At 46.0% G+C, this 19,206-nt stretch overlaps 1 protein-coding gene across 1 annotated transcript; it reads left to right on the top strand.

The window, feature by feature from the left end:
* Nucleotides 1-13,978: 13,978 nt before the first annotated feature.
* On the top strand, nucleotides 13,979-18,957 carry LOC147728859 (uncharacterized). The gene is made up of 2 exons (XM_086963356.1): nucleotides 13,979-14,882; nucleotides 18,356-18,957. The coding sequence occupies exons 1-2, from the start codon at nucleotides 13,979-13,981 to the stop codon at nucleotides 18,955-18,957; spliced, it is 1,506 nt and encodes a 501-aa protein (XP_086819482.1).
* Nucleotides 18,958-19,206: the final 249 nt, after the last annotated feature.

Below are 19,206 nucleotides of genomic sequence, written 5' to 3' on the forward strand. Positions count from 1 at the left end.
TCTTAGCCCTAGTCCAAGCACCCAATCAGTTCAAAACCCCTGATCTCTATGTCCAATAAAGACCCCAACCCTACCAGTAGTCCCAAAACACGTCCATGCATCCAATGTCACAGGTAGCCATTGTCCCTACTTCCAATGGAAAGCCTAACCCTACTCTAAGTCCCACACCTAGTCCAGCAACCAATCCCGCCAGAAGCCCTAATCGCTACTTCCAATTACAGGTCTAAACCTAGCGCTAGTCCCACCCTACTCCCAACAACCAATAACATAAGAAGCCCTAGTCCCTACTTCCAATAGAAATTCTAACTCTATCCCTAGTCCCAACCCTACAATGATTGAATCACAGACCCAGAAACCAATCTGAACCCTCAAATACCCAACCAATGAGGACATTAACTCTAATCCAATAGAAACACCAGATACAACCACCAATCAGTGTAGACATGTACCAACCACTAGCAGACCTTATAAGGTCCCAGCGACCTCAGAAAAGGGTTGCTGGCCTGGGGGTGGGGGCTGGGCAGCTGCTTCTCCTGTTCAGGATCTCCTAGGAGACAGACAGGCTGGTGGTTTTGAGCTGGTGGTTCCAGTGGTGACCACCAGCTTTATTTTTGGGAACCAGCAATTATCTTCCACATCAAATGTTTACCCAGGACAAAAGCGGGAAAACACACAGATCGGAAAGGTACAATTGTACCAAAAAGTAAATCTATATCCTCAAGAACGAGAGTACCTGCAGATATAATCTGACCTAATTCTCTGTAAAAGGCCGCCGGATTCTTCCAGGGATCTGGTAATTGTCCTTTTAACTGCATTACTTCTGACCTTTTCCAAGGAACATGAACCCAAAGCCTGCGCCAGTGTGCCTCAACTGCCCCTCGGCCATTATTTTTGGCATCGGTAAGTGCGTTAACAAAGACTGGGGCCGCTTCTTTCATTGGCATAGCTGTTTCTAGAGGGGTGTTGGGAAAAGTGGTCATATCACGGTAAGCCATTAAAGCAGACATAGTGCCAAACATCCCCTCTCCCTGAACATCGCCTCTTTTTATTTGCGACCTTAGGTCCAATAATACGGTGGGTATCCGCATAATCGCAGGCCTTCTTTTCAGATGATGCCTTTGTAATGAAACTCAAGCTGTGCTCTGCGCTGGTCTCACGTGGGGTAAACCCGACTCATTCACTGCCCAGGCCGTGCATGGCACCCCCACTGCTTAAACCTCACTCATTCACTGCCCAGGCCGGGCATGGCACTCCCACTGTTTAAATCTCGCTTATTCATTGCCTAGGCCGGGAATGGCACCCACACTGCTGCACAGTGGGCTCTGATGCCCGGGCACGCATTTCCCCTGTGCTATCCCTCGGGCTCAACCGCAGACGCGGGCGGCTTCCGAAGCCCCTCGGCGCACAGTACTGGAATGAAGGCTGAGTATTAATAGGATGTCCTCTAAGCATATGGCCAATGCCCTGGCTTACAGTTGGGGGGGTCTTTCTTCAGGCGATGGATGGGGATAGCCCCTGCATATGACGCGGGAAGAAACAGGAGGTGTCGGGTGGAATTCGGCCGGGGGAGGGAGGGTCGGACAGGGCGGAGGACCGGAGAAAGCACCAAAGCAAAAGCCATTACTGTAAATTCAGCAGCTCTCTGCGTCTCCATAGCAACCCATGCATTAGCTATTTCATCTCAACCAGTGACAGCGATTAATATACTCTGTGTACACGGGGAGAGATGTAAACTGGGACTGTACAGAGCGAGGGGGGATGGAGGCCGTCCTCAGAACAAGGGAAATTACAGAAAGGGCAGGGGGTGGGTGAGGGGCGAAAAGAGAGGCAACAGACTGGAGAGACAAGCACTCGCCATGACACAGCCTTTTGTCTCTAAGCCCCGTCCTTTTCAGACTGGGCGCCCAACTTCCTGCTGGGGTAAAAGGTTCCTTATCTTCTTTATGGGGCCATCTGGACCCATAAAGAAGATAAGAACCCTTTTACTTCAGCAGTAAGTCAAGGAACCCAATCTAAAAAGGACAGGGCTTAAAGAGAAATAAATACGTCATGGAGACCTCTTCTCCAATTCCTGGCCACCATTTAGGAGGCCAGCCAATGGAGAAGAGGGGCAGGGCTTAACCCTCACTACTGAAACTCACTCTAAAACATAAAATCTCACGAGCTTGACTGTGCATGTGCGCAGTACGCCAGGCGAGACCTAAAAACTAGAAGATATTTCTCCCTGTTGCGCCTCCCTTACACCTTCCCTAGGGAGGCGTAAGCTTTTCACACTGCCTCAGATTTACGATTTCTCCTAAATCTGGGGCCGTGTCAAAAGGCCATGGATGTTGCTAGGAACTCCCCCAGCAACACCCATTGCACGCCCCTTTAACGCAGAACACTGCGTTAAATGGACTGATATTTATCAGGCAGTACTATGCCAAAAAGAATGGCTTAGAGCTGCCTGATAAATATCACACAGGCTTCTGCTCCATGGAAAGTCACAAAAAGTGACGTTCCGATGGCGCAAGGGGCCTCATAAATGAGGCCCGCAATGTTTAGAGGTGAGTCAGTGAGTTTTGCTCTAATAATTTACTGGTGATTGCATTACCCCAACTATGTTTTCACCATAGATTAATTACATATGAGCAAGAAGCAAAGAAAAGGGACCAATCAACATTTGCAAAGTGCCTTCACTGTACAGCAACACGTGTTGCTGAGTTTTTAGTAACTTTTGAGCCGTTTGAGCTAGAAACAACCTTTTTTGGGCTAAAATCTTCAAGTTATGCTGGATTATGTGCAAATGGGGTAACCCAATAATTATTCGGAAAACTCCATGGCCACTAAATCGCATAATTAACAGTGTCCCTTCTTATAATGCACGACAGAGGGTACTTTAACCAGTATATTACAGAGGCTCGATATGCAGTTGTTCTACCTCGAAAACTAAACCTGAGGCTAAGAAGCAGTGGTATTAATGAACGTAACTACTGTTTTTAGTGGTGAGCTCTACAGGGCGGAGGACAGGATAATTCTACTACACAAAGACTAAGAAACTCACAGTAGAGTCAGACTACACTGACTGTGCACTAACAGAAGACCGTGGCACACTCACGTTGTGTATGTATAAACCAACAGTAAAGGCAGGAGCCCGGTTTAAAGTTTCATTTCAGTTTTAAGAAGTTCAGACTTTTATTGTATTTAGAATTCAATGTAAATGTGACTACAGACTTGCTTAAATAAATCCACATGAATACATCTGCTCAGTTTTAGGTGCCAATAGTCTATCATAATTTCTTTGAATGATTTATATGTTTACAAGTTTGCTACCATCTAAGCATTTACAGATTCATACTTTACGACTGTCTACTGAGTTGCAGATGGTGGAGTCACAATTAAAAGTCTCTCAGCACGCACCTTCTTAATGAAAAAAGACATTTAGAGTTGAGTTGCCTAATGTTCAGCATGCGTGGTGTTTTTTTCAGCATCCGTGGTGTTTTTTCTGTAATTTTCAAAATTTCACATTTGAATTAAAACACACAGAGAACAAGTACGTCACAGACTGTAGCCTGCTCATGTTGAAGCAGCTTCGCAGTATACTGAAAGAAAACTGTTAGCGCTCGGTGAAACAGCAGAGCAGCGCCCCCTAACGTTCCTTTTCCGTCATTGACTCTTTTCTCGATTTGTAAGAAGAGCTGTCACTGATTTAATAGGCATTTCACTGTCTAACCCTCTTAGTGTCAGTTGTACCCGAGTAGGCCCGGTCAAAGGCGTTAAGTGAACATTTATTTTATTTAAAGATTATACAAATCTAATTATGAATCTCTCTAATAATGTAAACTACAAGTCTCAGAAAACCAAGAGGGAGCTAGTCAATAAAGTATAATTTTAGACGGATTGGTAACTGGTTAAAGCTGCGTTTAAAATATGCATTTATTTTATTCAGCTTTGCCTGTGGGTGAAAACTGCTTCAGGGCGCTTTAGTGATATTACAGGAGAAGCAAAAAGCAGATTATGAGAAGAGAGAGCAAATGCAGCTGCCATTTCTGACTTTTCCTGCTGTTTTTTTTATACATAACCAACCCCCTTATTCAGATTTAAAAGAAGGAATTGCCTGTTTGAATTAGGCGACCACACATGCTTTGCTTTCTCGTTTTTCAATCATATTTGTGTAATTCCTTCTGCAAATAAACCTCATATAGGTCACGTGACTTGGTCCATATGTTCTGCTTACAGCGACGGAGCAACAACAGCACGCGACCCTCGCAACCCCCCTTGCCACGCTGTCTCAGGAAGCGTGACGTTTGGGCTACTGTCTATTCGCGCTTGATGCATTTATTTTCACTGGACGCTACCATTAGTTAAGGGGTGATTTCCTCGTCTATTATTACTTGGCTGTAAAAATGGCTACCTTAAGAATACACTTCAGTTATAAACTATTCCCAAAAATGGTCGTCCCTGCAAACGCATGCTTATTTAGAGTAGGCGTTTCCTTATAGACCACTGGGGATATAAAAAGAAATAAACGGCGGATGGACAGCGTCAGGCCCTTGCAGTGAGATGGATCAGATGCGCCTTTGCTGAGATCTGTGAGTTACTTGTAGGGTATGAAGGCGCCCACAAAGTCAGACCCCTACAATTCATCGTTCAGAGATCGATGGAACAGCTGGGTGATGTTCATGGTAAACATATTTGTTATTAGTATTATATATAATAATACAATATTTATTTACCAGATACCAATCTTTATAAGATTAAACTTTCTTTGTAAAGCTACCACTTGGGGTTCTGAGACTTGGGGTCCCATTTGTCAACTAAACCCTACCACACATTCACTGTATTACATTCCTTACTTCTACAGTTCGATTCAGACCTTGGGCGCTTTTTGCTCCCTCAAAAATAGGTTTTAGAACATTTTTACTCCTATACCATTTCAGCAGCTATATAATAATTATCTGGTTCTGTCTCATTTCTGTGGAATATAAGAACTGCAAAACTATTAAAACATGTTTAGAAATTGTATATAGAAGTAGTGGATATTAAAATGAGGGCTCTGAATAAAGATTCTATTACTTGTTTTTATAAGGAGGTATAGCACGTCATTTATTAGCTAAAGGTACATTAAACACCAAGAGCAACAGTAAAACTCTAGTCAAACATACATCATTAGATACATAGAGATATACAAAGAGCATCTACGAATCAGAATCCAGAGCTAAAACCAAGGACCAGTTGAAAGTTCCTAAGAATGAACTGATTGGCCTAAAGATGAACATAGTTACATGTAGAACTAGCCTAACACCAGGATAGGTCCATCGCAGAGTAAAGGCTGAGTAGGCCAGACGGCCTGCTGATACCTCGTGGCAATGCCTGTTTGTCAACCAATGCTGCATTGAATAGTTTGCCATTGCCCGTTTGTCTACAAATATTGCATTCAAAAGTCTGACAGACCAGAAGTTCAGAAGGCCATAAAAAAGTAGGCATCCTCTTGCTGAGCCACTTACGGGAAATTATCAGTCATTTAATGTTTAATGGGTAGACAGCAGTATGAACCTGTATAAAGTCTAACCAAGCATTTAACACAGATAGGTAATCATCTTCTCCCAATAACCCTGACAAGAGGAGCTTGAAACAAATGTGAATTCTGTTATATCCAGTCATAGCATATCTGCAAAACTCCCTATTTCCCCCACCCTACTTACATAAAAATTTCCCAATTGTATGAAAATCAAAAATACATGTATATTATTAGACCCGAAATTTGAAGGCTGCTAGATACATGTGAACCCTGTTAAGGCCTGGCAGAGAGCTGCCAGACATAGCCGGGTGGATAGCCCACCCAGTTAATCAGGCCATTTACGGGCACATGCATCAAAGTCCGGTTTTTGCGATTCCTAGTTTGCGATTTTAGGGAATCGCAAATAATGAATCGCAAAACGGGATGCATGATTGAAAGTGCATAATATTTGTGATTCGGTAAACATCGCAATTTTTACTGAATCGCAAATATTATGCGAATTCCAATTTGCGATTTCGCAATTCCCATTGTTTCCTATGGGCCAAAAGGCCCATAGGAATCAATGGGAATTGCGAATTCGCAAATTAGAATTCGCAAAATGTTGATGCATTCCATGGCTGCAGGAGGGGTCCAAAGGGCCCCCCTCTGCACCCCTGAAATGTATTTTGAAGTGCATGTTTCAAACACACATGGCCTAAGGACATGTGTGTCTGTAACATGACAGTGTTTTTAAATGCAAATTAGAGCATTTTAACACATTTTCGCAAATTACCACGAGGTTCAACCTCGTGGTAATTTGCACCCCCTAATTGCGATTTCGCAATTTTAAAATTAATCATGCATTGCTTATAAGGAATCGCAAATTTGCGATTCCTTAAAAGCAATCGCATTTTTGGAATTCGCTAAAATTAGCGATTTTACCAAAAATGCTTGATGCATCCCAAAAACCTATTTAGGAATCGCAAACGGCCGAATTTTGCGATTCGTACCGTTTGCACTTCCTAAATAGGTTGAAAAAAGAATAGAAGTTAGCATTGGACGATATGTTGGGTTCTACGAGTTAACCCAGCTGTCTAATGTTTCAAAGTAAATGGTTGATGAACTAACTAATCTTTCATTTAAATATATATGTAGAACGTTCCTGATCTGTGAGGCAGAATTCATATGCTATCTGAGAAATAGTTTTTTATTTTGTACCATCAAAGGCTGATGTCTTTTACTTTTACGTGGTAGTCTTAAAAACGCTTCTTTCTTCTCTGCCACATGAGCCCCACACCAGCACTGGCTATTCACATTCTATATGGTTCTCCTGTTCAGCAGGGAGAAATATCCCTCTTCTTGTCAGCAGTGGCAATACCAGTCTTTTGCGCACTGAAATTGACGGGCTTCTTAGATATACATGTTCTTGTTCGACCTTTTTACAGCTTACTCAGGTACTGCTGTGAGACACTGGGCGACCCCTTTCAAGCACGAGTCTTTCCTTGATCGCTCTCCCCAGGATCTCTCTCTTGGGTCCTTAGCTTTATCTGGGGTGTCTCATTCCAGGAATACACTGGGCGTCTCCTCTTAAACAGTCTTTCCTCCTGTAAGGCCAGGCAGACTCCTTCCCTCTCTCCGCATGCAGGGTTTGAGGCTCTTTCGGCAGACCCTCAGTCCTCCAGCCAAAGATGTTGACTTCAGCTAAGGTCTCTTTAACTATGGGGGAACCTGGCTAGCATGCAGACACCAGCCGTGGTCGCTGAGCAGCTCTTCAAACACTGTCTTCCTCAGTCAACATGAACTTGGACCTGTAATTAAGTGTTGTGGTTTGAATCACTCATTTATACACATTGTCCAGGAAGGAGTGTAGATCCACTGTCTAGGTCTTCACATCTGGTTTAGATTGGTTCTGTTTCAAGTGTTATTTCTAGGCTGCTCTCCAGGCCTAGCGTTTGAGGAAAGTAATGGTTCTTAGAACAGTTAGCAATGGGACTGGCTCCAAGGAGAAGTAGTCAGAACATGGATACAATGAAGTGTGAGTTTTCTGTCATCCGCCTTTTTAAGCAGTAGTCAGAAACAGATAAATGGCCAGGCCCTGCTTGCAAATCTTTTCACCTTGAAAAACAGAAACTGCATTCCTCCCCCCACAGCTACCATCTACCAAATGGCAGTGATCTGGAAGAACTAACCAGCATTCTTTTGCTAACAAGACACTCATGGATTTTTTAGACATAGTCCTTTTATTGTCTGAGCCTCCACTCTACAGCCACAGAAATGCAGGCAATGCACTTCCACTGTTTAAGGAAGCTTTCACAATCCTCCATCTGGTGCCATGCTAAACCAGGGGCATCAAAAATAAATTCCACTGACCCCAGATGTTCTTGGATGTTTATGAGTTAGCTCTGTTATTTTACATTGTTCTTGACCTCAATATTGAGAATCAACAGGCTATGAAACTGCATGTTTTAGAAAATTACCTCAGTACCATAAACAAATTGAAAATCATGGCTTTTAACCAGATAGCTCCCCTAAATGTGGGTTTATTTTCAGAGAATAAAGCCCGAAAACCATCTGGTCGCTGTGCGATATTAAACCTCATCATCATCTTTATGTTGAAAGGATGAAAGGAGCTCTGCTGATGTATTGTATTGCATTGTAATTGCATTTATGTAGCGCTTACTACCCCTGACGAGGCGTCAAAGCGCTTTTTCGGCGAGTAGCACGCTACTCCGGGACCCATTGAGGATTAGTGTTGAATTAGTATAGTGAAACATGCAAGTACATTTTAAGTGGTGGATAGGTTAGTCAGTTACTTGGATTTGGAATGATTGCAGAAGGATAGAGGAGAACAAAGGTTTGCATTTATATAGCGCTTGTTGACGCACGCTATTCAGGAAGCCTACAAAGGATTAGTGGTGAAATAATATGGTGAAATATGAAGTAATTTCAGTGGTGGATATTAGTCAGTTACTTGGAGTGAGAAGGATAGCGGAGGGATAAAAAGGGGAGAAAGATTTGCATTCATATAGCACTTGTTACCTCTGATGGGTGTTGAATTGCTTTTCTGGCAAGTAGCACGCCACTCCGGAACCCAAAAAGGATTACTATTGAAAATTAGTATAGTAAAAAAAATATGAAGTAATTTGAGTAGTGGATATGTTATTCAGTTATTTGGGTAGTATATTAGTTTAGTTTAATATGGAATTTAAGAAGTGAACATGTTAGTCTGTTAATTTCGATTGAAAAGGATAGTGGAGGGATAAAAGAGTGAAAGATTTATTTATTAATTAAATTTTTTAAGGTCTTAGCAATAGGAGGAGGCTTTTGCATGAGTAAAAAGTAGTTTTGGAGGGGAGGACTCAGGGGAAAGAGTTTAGAAAGGTTTGTTTTAGGGGATCGGTATAGTAAAAGAGGTGTCAGATGATGCAAGGAGGGGTAGAGTAGGAGAAAGTCTAGAAAGGGTTATTTTGGCAATCACAGTAGTGGTATGGGGTTTGGGATAAATGAGAGAGTGGATGTAGAGGATATATTGATAGATGTATAGGATGAGAGATAGGGTAGTGCATTGGAAGGAGTAGTAGAAGAAGTTTGAGATGAGTCAAAAGGTTGGGCTAGAAGATATATTGAGCGAAGTATAGGCTGAGAAATAGGGTTGTGCATTGGAAATGCTAAATTAGAAGAAAGTGATAAATATATAGATCCATAATTACATTGAAAGTATATAGATACATAAAGGAGGTAAGTATATGTAGATTAAAGACATTGATAGAGGCACAGGATGAGAAATATGGTAGTGCATTGGATATGCTTTTTCAGGAGAAAAGTAACAGACACACAGATCCAAGTACATGGAAGGTACATAGATGCACAATGGAAGTATGTACATGTAGACCAAAGATGATTTTTATTTATTTATTATTATTATTTTTTCTCTCAACAACATAATTATTTTACATGTTTATACAAAGTAATACACAAAGATAGGTACATATCTATAGTGAAAAAAAATGCTTGTATACAGAGGGATATGCTGTAAATTTCTGTTTGTGTATGGTGCTTATGTGGGGAAGAGCCAAATCTTGAGTAGTTTTCTGAAGATAAGGTGGTTGTCGGTGGCCCTTATGTGGGGGGTAAAGAGTTCCATAGTCTGGCTGCTTGAACAGAGAAGGATGTGCCACCCATGTTTTTTTTGTTGTTGTATGGTAGGATTTTGAGGCGAGATGCTCCTTTAGAGCAGAGGTTCCTTTGTCGAATGTGTTTGGTGATTTCATACCTGATGAAGAGCGGTCCCATTCCATGTATTGCTTTGTGGGTGATACAAAGCAGTTTGAATGTGGATCTTCTGGCAACAAGTAACCAATGCAGGGCTTTCAAGACAGGGGAGATACGGTCTCGTGGTTTGATATGCAAGAGTAGTCTGGAAGCGAGTTCTGAATACGTTGTAGTCTTTTCATGGTCGTTAAAGGTGATTCGTGGTAAAGGCTATTGGCGTAATCAAGTTTGAACAGAACAAGGGAGATGGTAGCTTGGACCTTGTGTGGAAATCCCAAATGACGAAAAATTAGTTGCAGCGTCTTTATAGTAGCAAAGCTTGATCTTGCTAGTTTATCCACTTCATCGACAGCTTGGAGTCTATGGTCATTCTGAGGTTTCTTACTTCCTTCGATACTTTAGCCAGTTCATCAGGCCATGTGGCAAGCGGGTTGTAGTTTTTCCAATCGCCACACGCGAGTAATTCAGTTTTTGAAGCATTCAATTTGAGATGGCTCCAGGTCATCCACTGATCCACGGCTCTGAGACAGCTGAAAATTGGTGATTTTCCAATGTCTTTGGGGCATTCCAGTTGAAGGAGTATTTGCGTGTCATCTGCATAGTTATAGCACATGAGGTGAAATTTATTGATCAGTACTGGTAATGACTTCATGTAGATGTTGAAAAGCATGGACAAGATGATAGAACCTTGAGGGACCCCTGCTTTTGTGGAGTATGGTTTGGACGAGAAAGGTGGGGTATGGATGACTTTAGTTCTGTTTCGAAGGTAGGACGCTAGCCAGTCCAAAGCAGTTCCCTCTATGCCGGCTTTATAGAGTCTTTGTTTCAGAGTGTCATGGTCAACCGTGTCAAAGGCAGCTGAGAGGTCCAAGGAGAGTAGTGCAGCAACCCCATTGCGGTCATCTATAGTCTTGTGGTCCTCTTCCTCCAAGACAGATTTACCATGCAATAGCCTTTAAAATGTATATAAAACAGATTTATAGCACTTTCCTGCCAGCTTATTCTCTTCACATTTAGGGTTAGATTTACCAACATTTTGCATCATGCTTGCATCCCAAAAGTGATACAAAGCAGTGCAAAATATTTAATTGGGATTTCATTTCCAGCGCAAAACTTTATTGGTGCCGGAAAGTAGCCCTAAAGTAAAACAGAGTAGCACGTTGTGCTGCTTAGTCTTACATCAAGGGCCCATGCATTGGTGGTACTTGGGTGTTCCCATGCAGCCACCCATGATTTTTAATGCAAAGCCGTATCTACTAACATTTGTAGACTGGGCTTTATGCCAAAAAATAGTGTCTCTCTGACACCAGCATTAAACATGAGAAATGTTTTTATTTCTCCAAACATTTCTGACTTTGCATGTGTGCTGTACTGTAGAGCACTCGTCCAATGTGAGAAACAGTTTCAAAGCAGTGTCTAAGCATAGCATTTTGTACTGGGTGACCTACCAGTACAAAATGTATATTAGACATCTTGCTGACACCTTTCCACTGTGGTGCAAAGATGTGTATGTGGCTCTAGGCAGCCTGAATGTATGCCAGTGCTTATCTTAATATATATTTTGCTCTCCTGTTCTCTCCATCTCATGCAACACAGCAATTTTGTTTGTGGTGCTGCGTTGAGCGACAACTTTGAAAATGTGCCCATTAATCTGTAAGCACTTGAGGGAAACCTTCATGTCTGAAGATTTATGTTCTGTATAATTCATGCAAAAGCAGCAAATGATGGACGGGATGCTGAACAATGCAAACATTCACCCCCAGTCACAGGGATATGGGTTTAATCCATCATTCTTTTGCTCACCTCGTCACCCCAGTTTGGACCCAGCTATACGCAAATCGTTCTTCGCCCTGTTCCTCATTGGAATAGGCCAGCCCGAACTGCCAAGCCAGGTACTCCTCGGACCAGAAACAAGCATCCTTGGACCGGTTTTGGAGCATCACCCCTCATCAGCCAGGCTAGCTTGAATCCAGTGGTGTAGTGAGCACAGGACCCACGTCTAGGCATACCAATCCCACTTAAGGTGACAAATGCAAAACGAACAATTGATGAACGGAATGCTGAACCATGCATACATTCATCCCCAGTCACAAGAATCTGGATTTAATCCACCATTGTTCTTTGCTCGCCTTGCCACCCCAGTTTGGACCCAGCCATATGCAAATCAGTTTGACAATGTTCCTCATGGGGACAGTCCAGCCAGAACTGTCAAGCCAGGTCTTCCCTGGACTGGAAAAAAGAATCATGGGACCGGTTTCGGGGGATCACCGCTCATCAGCCAGGCTAGAATCCAGTGGGGCAGTGAGCACAGGACCCACATCTAGGCATACCCTTCCCACTTAGGGCAACAAATGCAAAAGGAACAATTGTTCAGCATTCAGTCCATCAATTGTTCTTTACATATTTGTCACCCTGAGTGCATTGGAAGTCAAGTTCAATCCAATGCCGAAGTCGATTATGAAAGGTACAATTTTAATCAAGCACATTAGCAAGCTGGATGAGTTTGTTGAAAGACTTGGTGTGCCTATCAAACACTGCAAGTTTAATGAGCTCATTGATGTAGAGGCCATACATCTCTAAGTCATTGATGGCTGTCTCTTAGACTCTATCACAAGGGGGGCTTGGGGGAGGGAGCCGACCGCCGGGAGGTCCCCTCCCCCGGGCGGTTTGGGAGGGCTGCGAGGGGTTTTTCTTTAAGAAGTTGCCAGAATGTTCCAGATTTGGGCTGGTCTAGTAGGACCAGCATAGCCCAATTATAAATCTCCCAACCACTGCCTACCAGCCACCATTTTAGGTTTGGTGACCTGGTGGCTAGGAGGGCTTGTAGCTTTTTTGTCAGGGTTTGTTACTTGTGAGGCGTTTATTTGGCTTTGTGTTAGGCTTATTGTAGTTCCAATTTTTGAAATGGAGGATGCTCGTGTGATCGAAGCGATGCGCCTGCTAGCTGAGGCAGGTCGCATGGATCTGTTGGCAGGAGGAGTGCCGGCGCGTCCCCAGCGCCAGGCTTCGGCTGGCGTGGTCGCTGCGGTACTGGCGTGCTCGTCGCCGAAGAAGAGACGCCCGAGCCAGGTAAGCGACAGGGGCCGGTCCCGTACGAGGAAACCGGCCCCTTCATGGCAGGTGCGTGTGGCGGCGGGGGAGGGGGGAGCGCCGGTAACTTTGGGCGCTCCCGTAGTTGTTTGTGCTGGCGCGGGACCGGCCCCTTTGGCGGTTACTGAGTCCCGGGGTGGGGCGGGAGGCGCTCCGGCGGCAGGGCAGACGGCTCGCATGCAGCCGGGTCAGGCGTCTGGCGCGCATGTGATTTCTTCGGAGGGGCGGGCGGGAAAAGGTTTGGAGGCAGAAGCGCTCGCGCCCGCTCCTGTTTTACCGGCCAAGCGGGGGAGGGGGGGGCGGAGAGGGAGTAAGAAGCGCTCCGCTTCTGACCCCATAGGGGAGCACCGTGTGGAGCCTGCGCTTGTCGTGTCTGCGCGAGGGGCGCGCAGGGGCTCTGTTCAATTGGATGATTGGCATGGGGCAGATCAGCAGCACGATATGCCAGATTTGGATATTGCACAGCGTTTCGTGGCAGAGACACAGCTGATTGTTGACCCACGCGCTGGGATGTTGTTAACCCCTTCAAACCTTGCTGTATCAGGGATGGATGTGGCTGATGTTAGGGTTTCTAGCCAGTTTGTTACAGGTGGGATGGGAAGACAGGTTGGTATGGAGCCTCATGCTGGCCAGGTTGTTTTTCCACAGGATGTTGGTACTGCTCATGGGGATTTGGACAGTAATGTGGGCAGCCCGTTATTATTCTCTACCCCTGGTTCTTATGTGGGTGCTGCTTTGTCTGTTGGAGGGGGATCCAGAGGGGAGGGTGAGTGGGCCCAGATGGGTGAAAGTAGTTCTATGTCTGGTGGGGTTTTGGGCCAGGACTCTTCAAGGTCAGGGGATGTTGTGTTTCCTGGTTTTCAGGAGGGGAGTGTCCGTTTGTGGAGGGATGACAGGAGATTGTCACAGGGGGGTCATGGAGCCTTTCATGGTGAGAGTCGGGGGTCTGCACCTGCGCATGGCCCAGGGTTGGGGGGACTTGGTAGGGCTGGTGTGGATGATTTTGTGAGGTTGGCTCATCCTGGTGTGAGGTTTGCAGGGGCTGTGGGTTTATCAAATACGTTGTTGGAGCGTGAGGGGATTTCCAGGCAGGTGAGTGGAGGGCCTGTGCACGGGGATGCTAGAGGTCCTTATCTCATGTTCGGTTCTCCTGGATGGGAGCATTTCGGTACGGCAGGTTTGGCGCAGCGTGCTTTTCACAAGGATATTGAGGGCCACGCGAGGGGTGTGGGGGCCCCTCTGCAGGCCTCTTCTTCAGCGGCAGCGGGCGCTAACTTGGATGAGAGTGATGAGGAGGAGATGATAGGCGACTCTCCGGTTAGGGGAGTGCCCTTGAAGGGTTGCATTAGGGGACGTTCTTTGGAGAGGTTTCAGGGGACGATTGTTGATGCTAATTTACGGAGGTCAAGGTCTGTTTCGAGTGTTGCATTTAGGGACCCTAGCACACCAGTCCAAACTTTTTCTTTTCAGGATAGGAATAGAGGCGGCGAACCAGACTTGGCAGGGCACGGTCCAGTCCACTTTCGCCAAGGGGAAGCGACGAGAATGCCTAGCGCGGCCCTCTCTGTTCCACCGAGGGATCCCGCCGCGGCCAGCACACGAGGGTCTGGCGTGACCCCGCTGGCCCCAACGAGTAGCAGGTATAGGTGGCAGGCCTTGCCGGCGGCTATTGAGCTGCAGAGTCAACATGCGGGGAGGTACAGGCGCGTACAGCCTGCTCCCCCTCATGGAGTTTCAAAATCTTTGAAATGTAAAGTTGTTGATACCGGGTTGGGTAAGACCCGTGGTGATTTGTTGCATACCAGTGTGGATTCAGTGGTGTTGGACTACGATGAAGAGAGTCCTGAAGAAGGTGAATTGCGGGATACGGAAGGGGGGGTGCCCTCTCATGCTTCTCGTAGTGTTTTACAGGCTCCAGTGGTCCAGAGTCAAGTGCAAGGGAGAAGAGAGCACGGCCCATCGAGTAGGGCGCCTCGCAGACCGGATGCATTGACCTCGGCGCCACAGGCGGAGCCATCGAGAGTGGTCTCTCTGTTGCCAGGTGAGCAATCAGCCACACAGGCCAAACCTATGATGGTGTCTATGGGTACTGGTGGTGACACAGAAGTGGATATTGGTGCTAGCCGTTTGGTCAAAGGTCGATACGTACAAGACACTGCAGTTGGTACAGATGATGTGGTAGAAGTTACGAATAAAGTGGAAAGTGGTGTTATGGCTGGTGCTTCCAGCAATGTTAAAGAGCCAGTGGCCAGTAAGGAGTTAAAAATCAAAAAATTGCCTTATATGGGGGTTATGAAACCTTTAGGTGCTCATTTAATGTTAAGCACCAAGGAACGCATTTGGAATGGTGAGTATGTGGAACTCCTTAAGCTACTGCACCGGGAAGTCCGGTCTAAGGAGGGATCTAAGGAGGAGGAGTTTGAACTGGCTAAACGCCCTAGAGTGCCCTTGACTATTGAAAACTGGACAGCGGCATTCTTGATTTATGCCAGTGTATATTGCGAAAAGTTCCCTGAGCGCAGCGTGTCCCTTTTTAAATACATGGACGTCATTCGTAAGGCACAGATCACCGGGGGTGGTTTTGCTTGGTCTCAGTATGATGAGGAATTTAGGGCCAGGATGGCTTGGGATCCCGAGGCTAAGTGGGGGGAGCTGGATAATGACTTGTGGCAACATACAATGGGGTCAGCGTCAGGGGGGAAAACCATTTTCACGGCCAGTGGTTTGCCGTTAGTTTACCGGGGAGGGGTGGGGGTCAATGCAACCATGCACTCGGGGTCTGGTTTCTGTTGGGAATTTAACAGGGGCTCCTGCACCAGAGAGTATTGTAAATTTAAACATGAATGCTCAGGTTGTGGTAGGAAACACCCGTTGTCCAAATGTTGGGACAACCAACCCTCTGAGAGCCCAAAAGGGAAGCAAACGGGTTCAGGAACTTCAAGTACGACCTCACAGTTTTCAGGGGGAAGGGGATACAGAGGTGCAAAGGGTGCTGGGTCCAAGGGCTCGTACACCAGTTAAGTTAGAGAGGCTGCGCATTGCTTTACATGGTTACGAAGACGAGTCAGCAAAATTTACACTATTGGAAGGTTTCCAGTTTGGTTTCCGGTTAGGTTACCTAGGCTCTCGGGAACGGAGGTGGTCTGCCAATTTAAAATCAGCTTCTGAACACGCCACAGTGGTACAAGAAAAACTTGATAAAGAGGTACATGAAGGAAGGATGGCTGGCCCGTTTCATGATTGGCCGATCCTTAACTTGATTGTTTCCCCGGTTGGAGTTGTCCCGAAGAAAGAGCCGGGACAGTTTAGACTGATTCAACACTTGTCTTGGCCTGAAGGGTCGTCTGTTAATGATTTCATTGACCCTGAGGCAGTGTCTGTATCTTACTCTTCGGTTGACGTGGCCATGTCACTTGTTGTGACCGCGGGCGCAGCCGCTGAGATGGCTAAGTGTGACATCAAGTCTGCTTTCCGGCTGTTGCCTGTCCACCCGGACGATTGGTGCCTTCTGGGTATACAATTCGCAAGTAAATGGTACGTGGACAAGGCTCTGCCGATGGGCTGCTCAATATCATGTGCCTTGTTTGAGTGTTTCAGTACTTTTCTGCAATGGTATTTTTCCCAGCAGTCCGGTCATTCACTGGTAATGCACTACCTCGATGACTTTTTCTTTGTCGGATCCCCGGGCTCCACGGAGTGCCAGAAGGCTCTGGACACATTCCAAGGGCTCATGGAGGATCTGGGAGTCCCTTTGGCTCCTGAGAAAACAATGGGTCCTGCCACTGTCCTCTCCTTTTTGGGTATTGAAATAGATTCTGTGGTTATGTCTGCTCGCCTGCCCGAGGACAAACGGGTCAACATGGTCGACCTGCTGGACGTAATGTTGGCAAAGAGAAAAGTGTTGGTGAAAGAGATTCAAGTGCTGTTGGGTCATTTGAATTTTGCCTGCAGAGTGGTGAGAGCGGGCAGGACTTTTTGTAGAAGACTGGGCAGGGCTTTGGCAGGTCATCAATTGCCGCACCATCGAGTTCGTCTGTCTGCCGGTGTTAAGGAGGATTTGAGAATGTGGAAGTTTTTCCTGATTTCCTTCAATGGTGTCCCCTTGGTCAGAGATGTTGACTTTCAGTGGGATGTACAAATGTTTTCGGATGCTGCCGGCAGCGATGGTTTTGGGCTCTTTTGGAATGGCAAATGGTGTGCGGAACGTTGGCCTGATGAATGGTTGAATGGTGGTCGTGGGATCACTTTTCTGGAACTTTTCCCTCTATTGGTCGCCTTGACCCTCTGGGGGGAGGAATTGGCACACAAGAAAGTGCTGTTTCGTGTAGACAACATGGCTGTTGTTGAGATAGTGAACCGACAGTCTGCCAGGGACGAACAAGTGTTAAAACTTATGAGAGTCTTCGTGCTGGGTTGTTTGAAACACGATATTCATTTTCGTGCCTTACACATTCCTGGAGTGGACAATGACATTGCGGATGCTTTGTCTCGTTCACAGTGAGGGAGATTCCGTGGACTGGCGAAGGACGCAGACAGATCCCCGACTCCGATGCCGAGTCATCTGTGGCACGTCGGCGAGGTCGGGTCGTACAATTGGTGGTAGGTTCTTTGTCTGTGTCTACGCGTTCTGCGTATTCCCTTGCTTGGAAGGAATTCCTGGACTCTGGTGCTGTCAAAAGGGAGGATCTGTCGCGTCGGTCGGACGATGTGGTCAATTTCATACTGGACCTCATGGATAAGGGTTTAACCAAAGTAACCATTGCTGGGAAACTGGCGGGGATTGCTTTCATGGGGAAGTTGTTGTGGGGCTACACTCCGTCAGCAGGGGACATTGGTAGGAGGATGCTTGAGGGTTGGGCCAGGGAGCAAGGGCACGTTGGTAGATCCAGGGCCCCCCTGTCTTGGCAAGTTCTTGCCAGACTAATCACAGTTTTACCTGTAGTTTGTTTAGATGATTTTGAGGCATGTGTTTTCTCAATGCTGATGGCATTCATGTTTTTTGGAGCCTTTAGGGTATCGGAGTTGTTGGGGTCGAAATATAAGTGTGGATTGTTTTGGAAGGACGTTTTTTGTTATGATGAGGGAGTACATGTATGGTTGGCAAGCTCCAAAACTGATCAGACGGGTAAGGGAAAAGGTGTGTGGTTACAAGCACGTACTCCGAAGCTTACTTGCCCTTTAATGCTGGCGCGGCGCTGGCGTTCATTATGTGGGGGTGGTGATGAAGTTCTTGTTTTCCAGCATATCAATGGCACCCCTGTAACACCTTATCAGTTACGAATGGTTTTGCGCAAAGCTCTACAGCACATAGGTCTCAATGGCAATCTCTATGGGACTCACTCTTTCCGAATAGGTGCAGCTACTGAGGCCTTTAACAGAGGTTGGACGGAGAGGGATATTATGCGATTGGGGCGCTGGTCTTCCAATTGTTTCCAGCGGTATGTGAGGAGCTCTGCAGGGGAGGCGCATGCGTCGTCCTCCCTCACATGATTCTAATTCTTTTTTCTTTTTCAGGATCCGTTGCTGGGCCTCGCTCCTCGGTGGGAACGGTCTGGATAGTGGGGCATTCCTTTGTCAAGTGGGCCAGAGTCCAGGCAGCGAGGAGTTACTTTGGAGAACTACTTGGTTTCAATGATCGAATGTTTAACGTTATTTGGAAGGGTAAAGGCGGGATGCTCTGGAGAGAGTTAATCCCTTGTTTGAACAACAACATGGTGGGCGGTTTATGCCCGGATATTTTAGTTATTCATTTGGGAGAAAATGACCTATGTGCTACGAAAGGTGTAGTTTTGCTACGAGCTATGAAACGAGATTTAGGCCTCATTAAGGACCTGTGGGCTGGGTGTCATGTTTTTTGGACAGAGTTGATACCTCGTAGGATATGGAGAGGAGCTGTGAACCCCAGGGCTGTCGATCGGGCTAGGAAGAAAGTGAATTCAGAGGTGTCTCGTTGCTGTAGGAGCCTTGGTTTCAGCAGGAATTCACACAGGGACATTAAGTTTGAGTCTGTTGAGTTTTTTAGGGATGATGGAGTTCATTTGTCCCTTGTGGGCATGGATCTTTACTTGTTGGAGCTTCGTGAGGTCTTAGCCCGGGCATTGGCTGTGCAGCGCTGATTTTCTTGTTTCTCTTTCGCTTCGCGGTTGGGGGGGCAGAAAGGGAGGCGTGTCTCCCCCGCCTACCTTTCTGGGTGGCGGTGTTTTTGTGTATCATTACGGTTTTAGGCAGATTGCTGGTTGAGTATTAGTTCGAGTATTTCTTTGACAAGTGCTGGGGTATGTTGGTCATGGTTTGACCATTCAGTTTTGTGAGGGGGGTATCTGCAGGAGTGCAGGGTCAGGCAGGGTTTATGGTTATGGAGGACC

Source organism: Lissotriton vulgaris, chromosome 3_1 (genome assembly GCF_964263255.1).
Source record: "Lissotriton vulgaris chromosome 3_1, aLisVul1.2, whole genome shotgun sequence".
NCBI lineage: Eukaryota > Metazoa > Chordata > Amphibia > Caudata > Salamandridae > Lissotriton > Lissotriton vulgaris.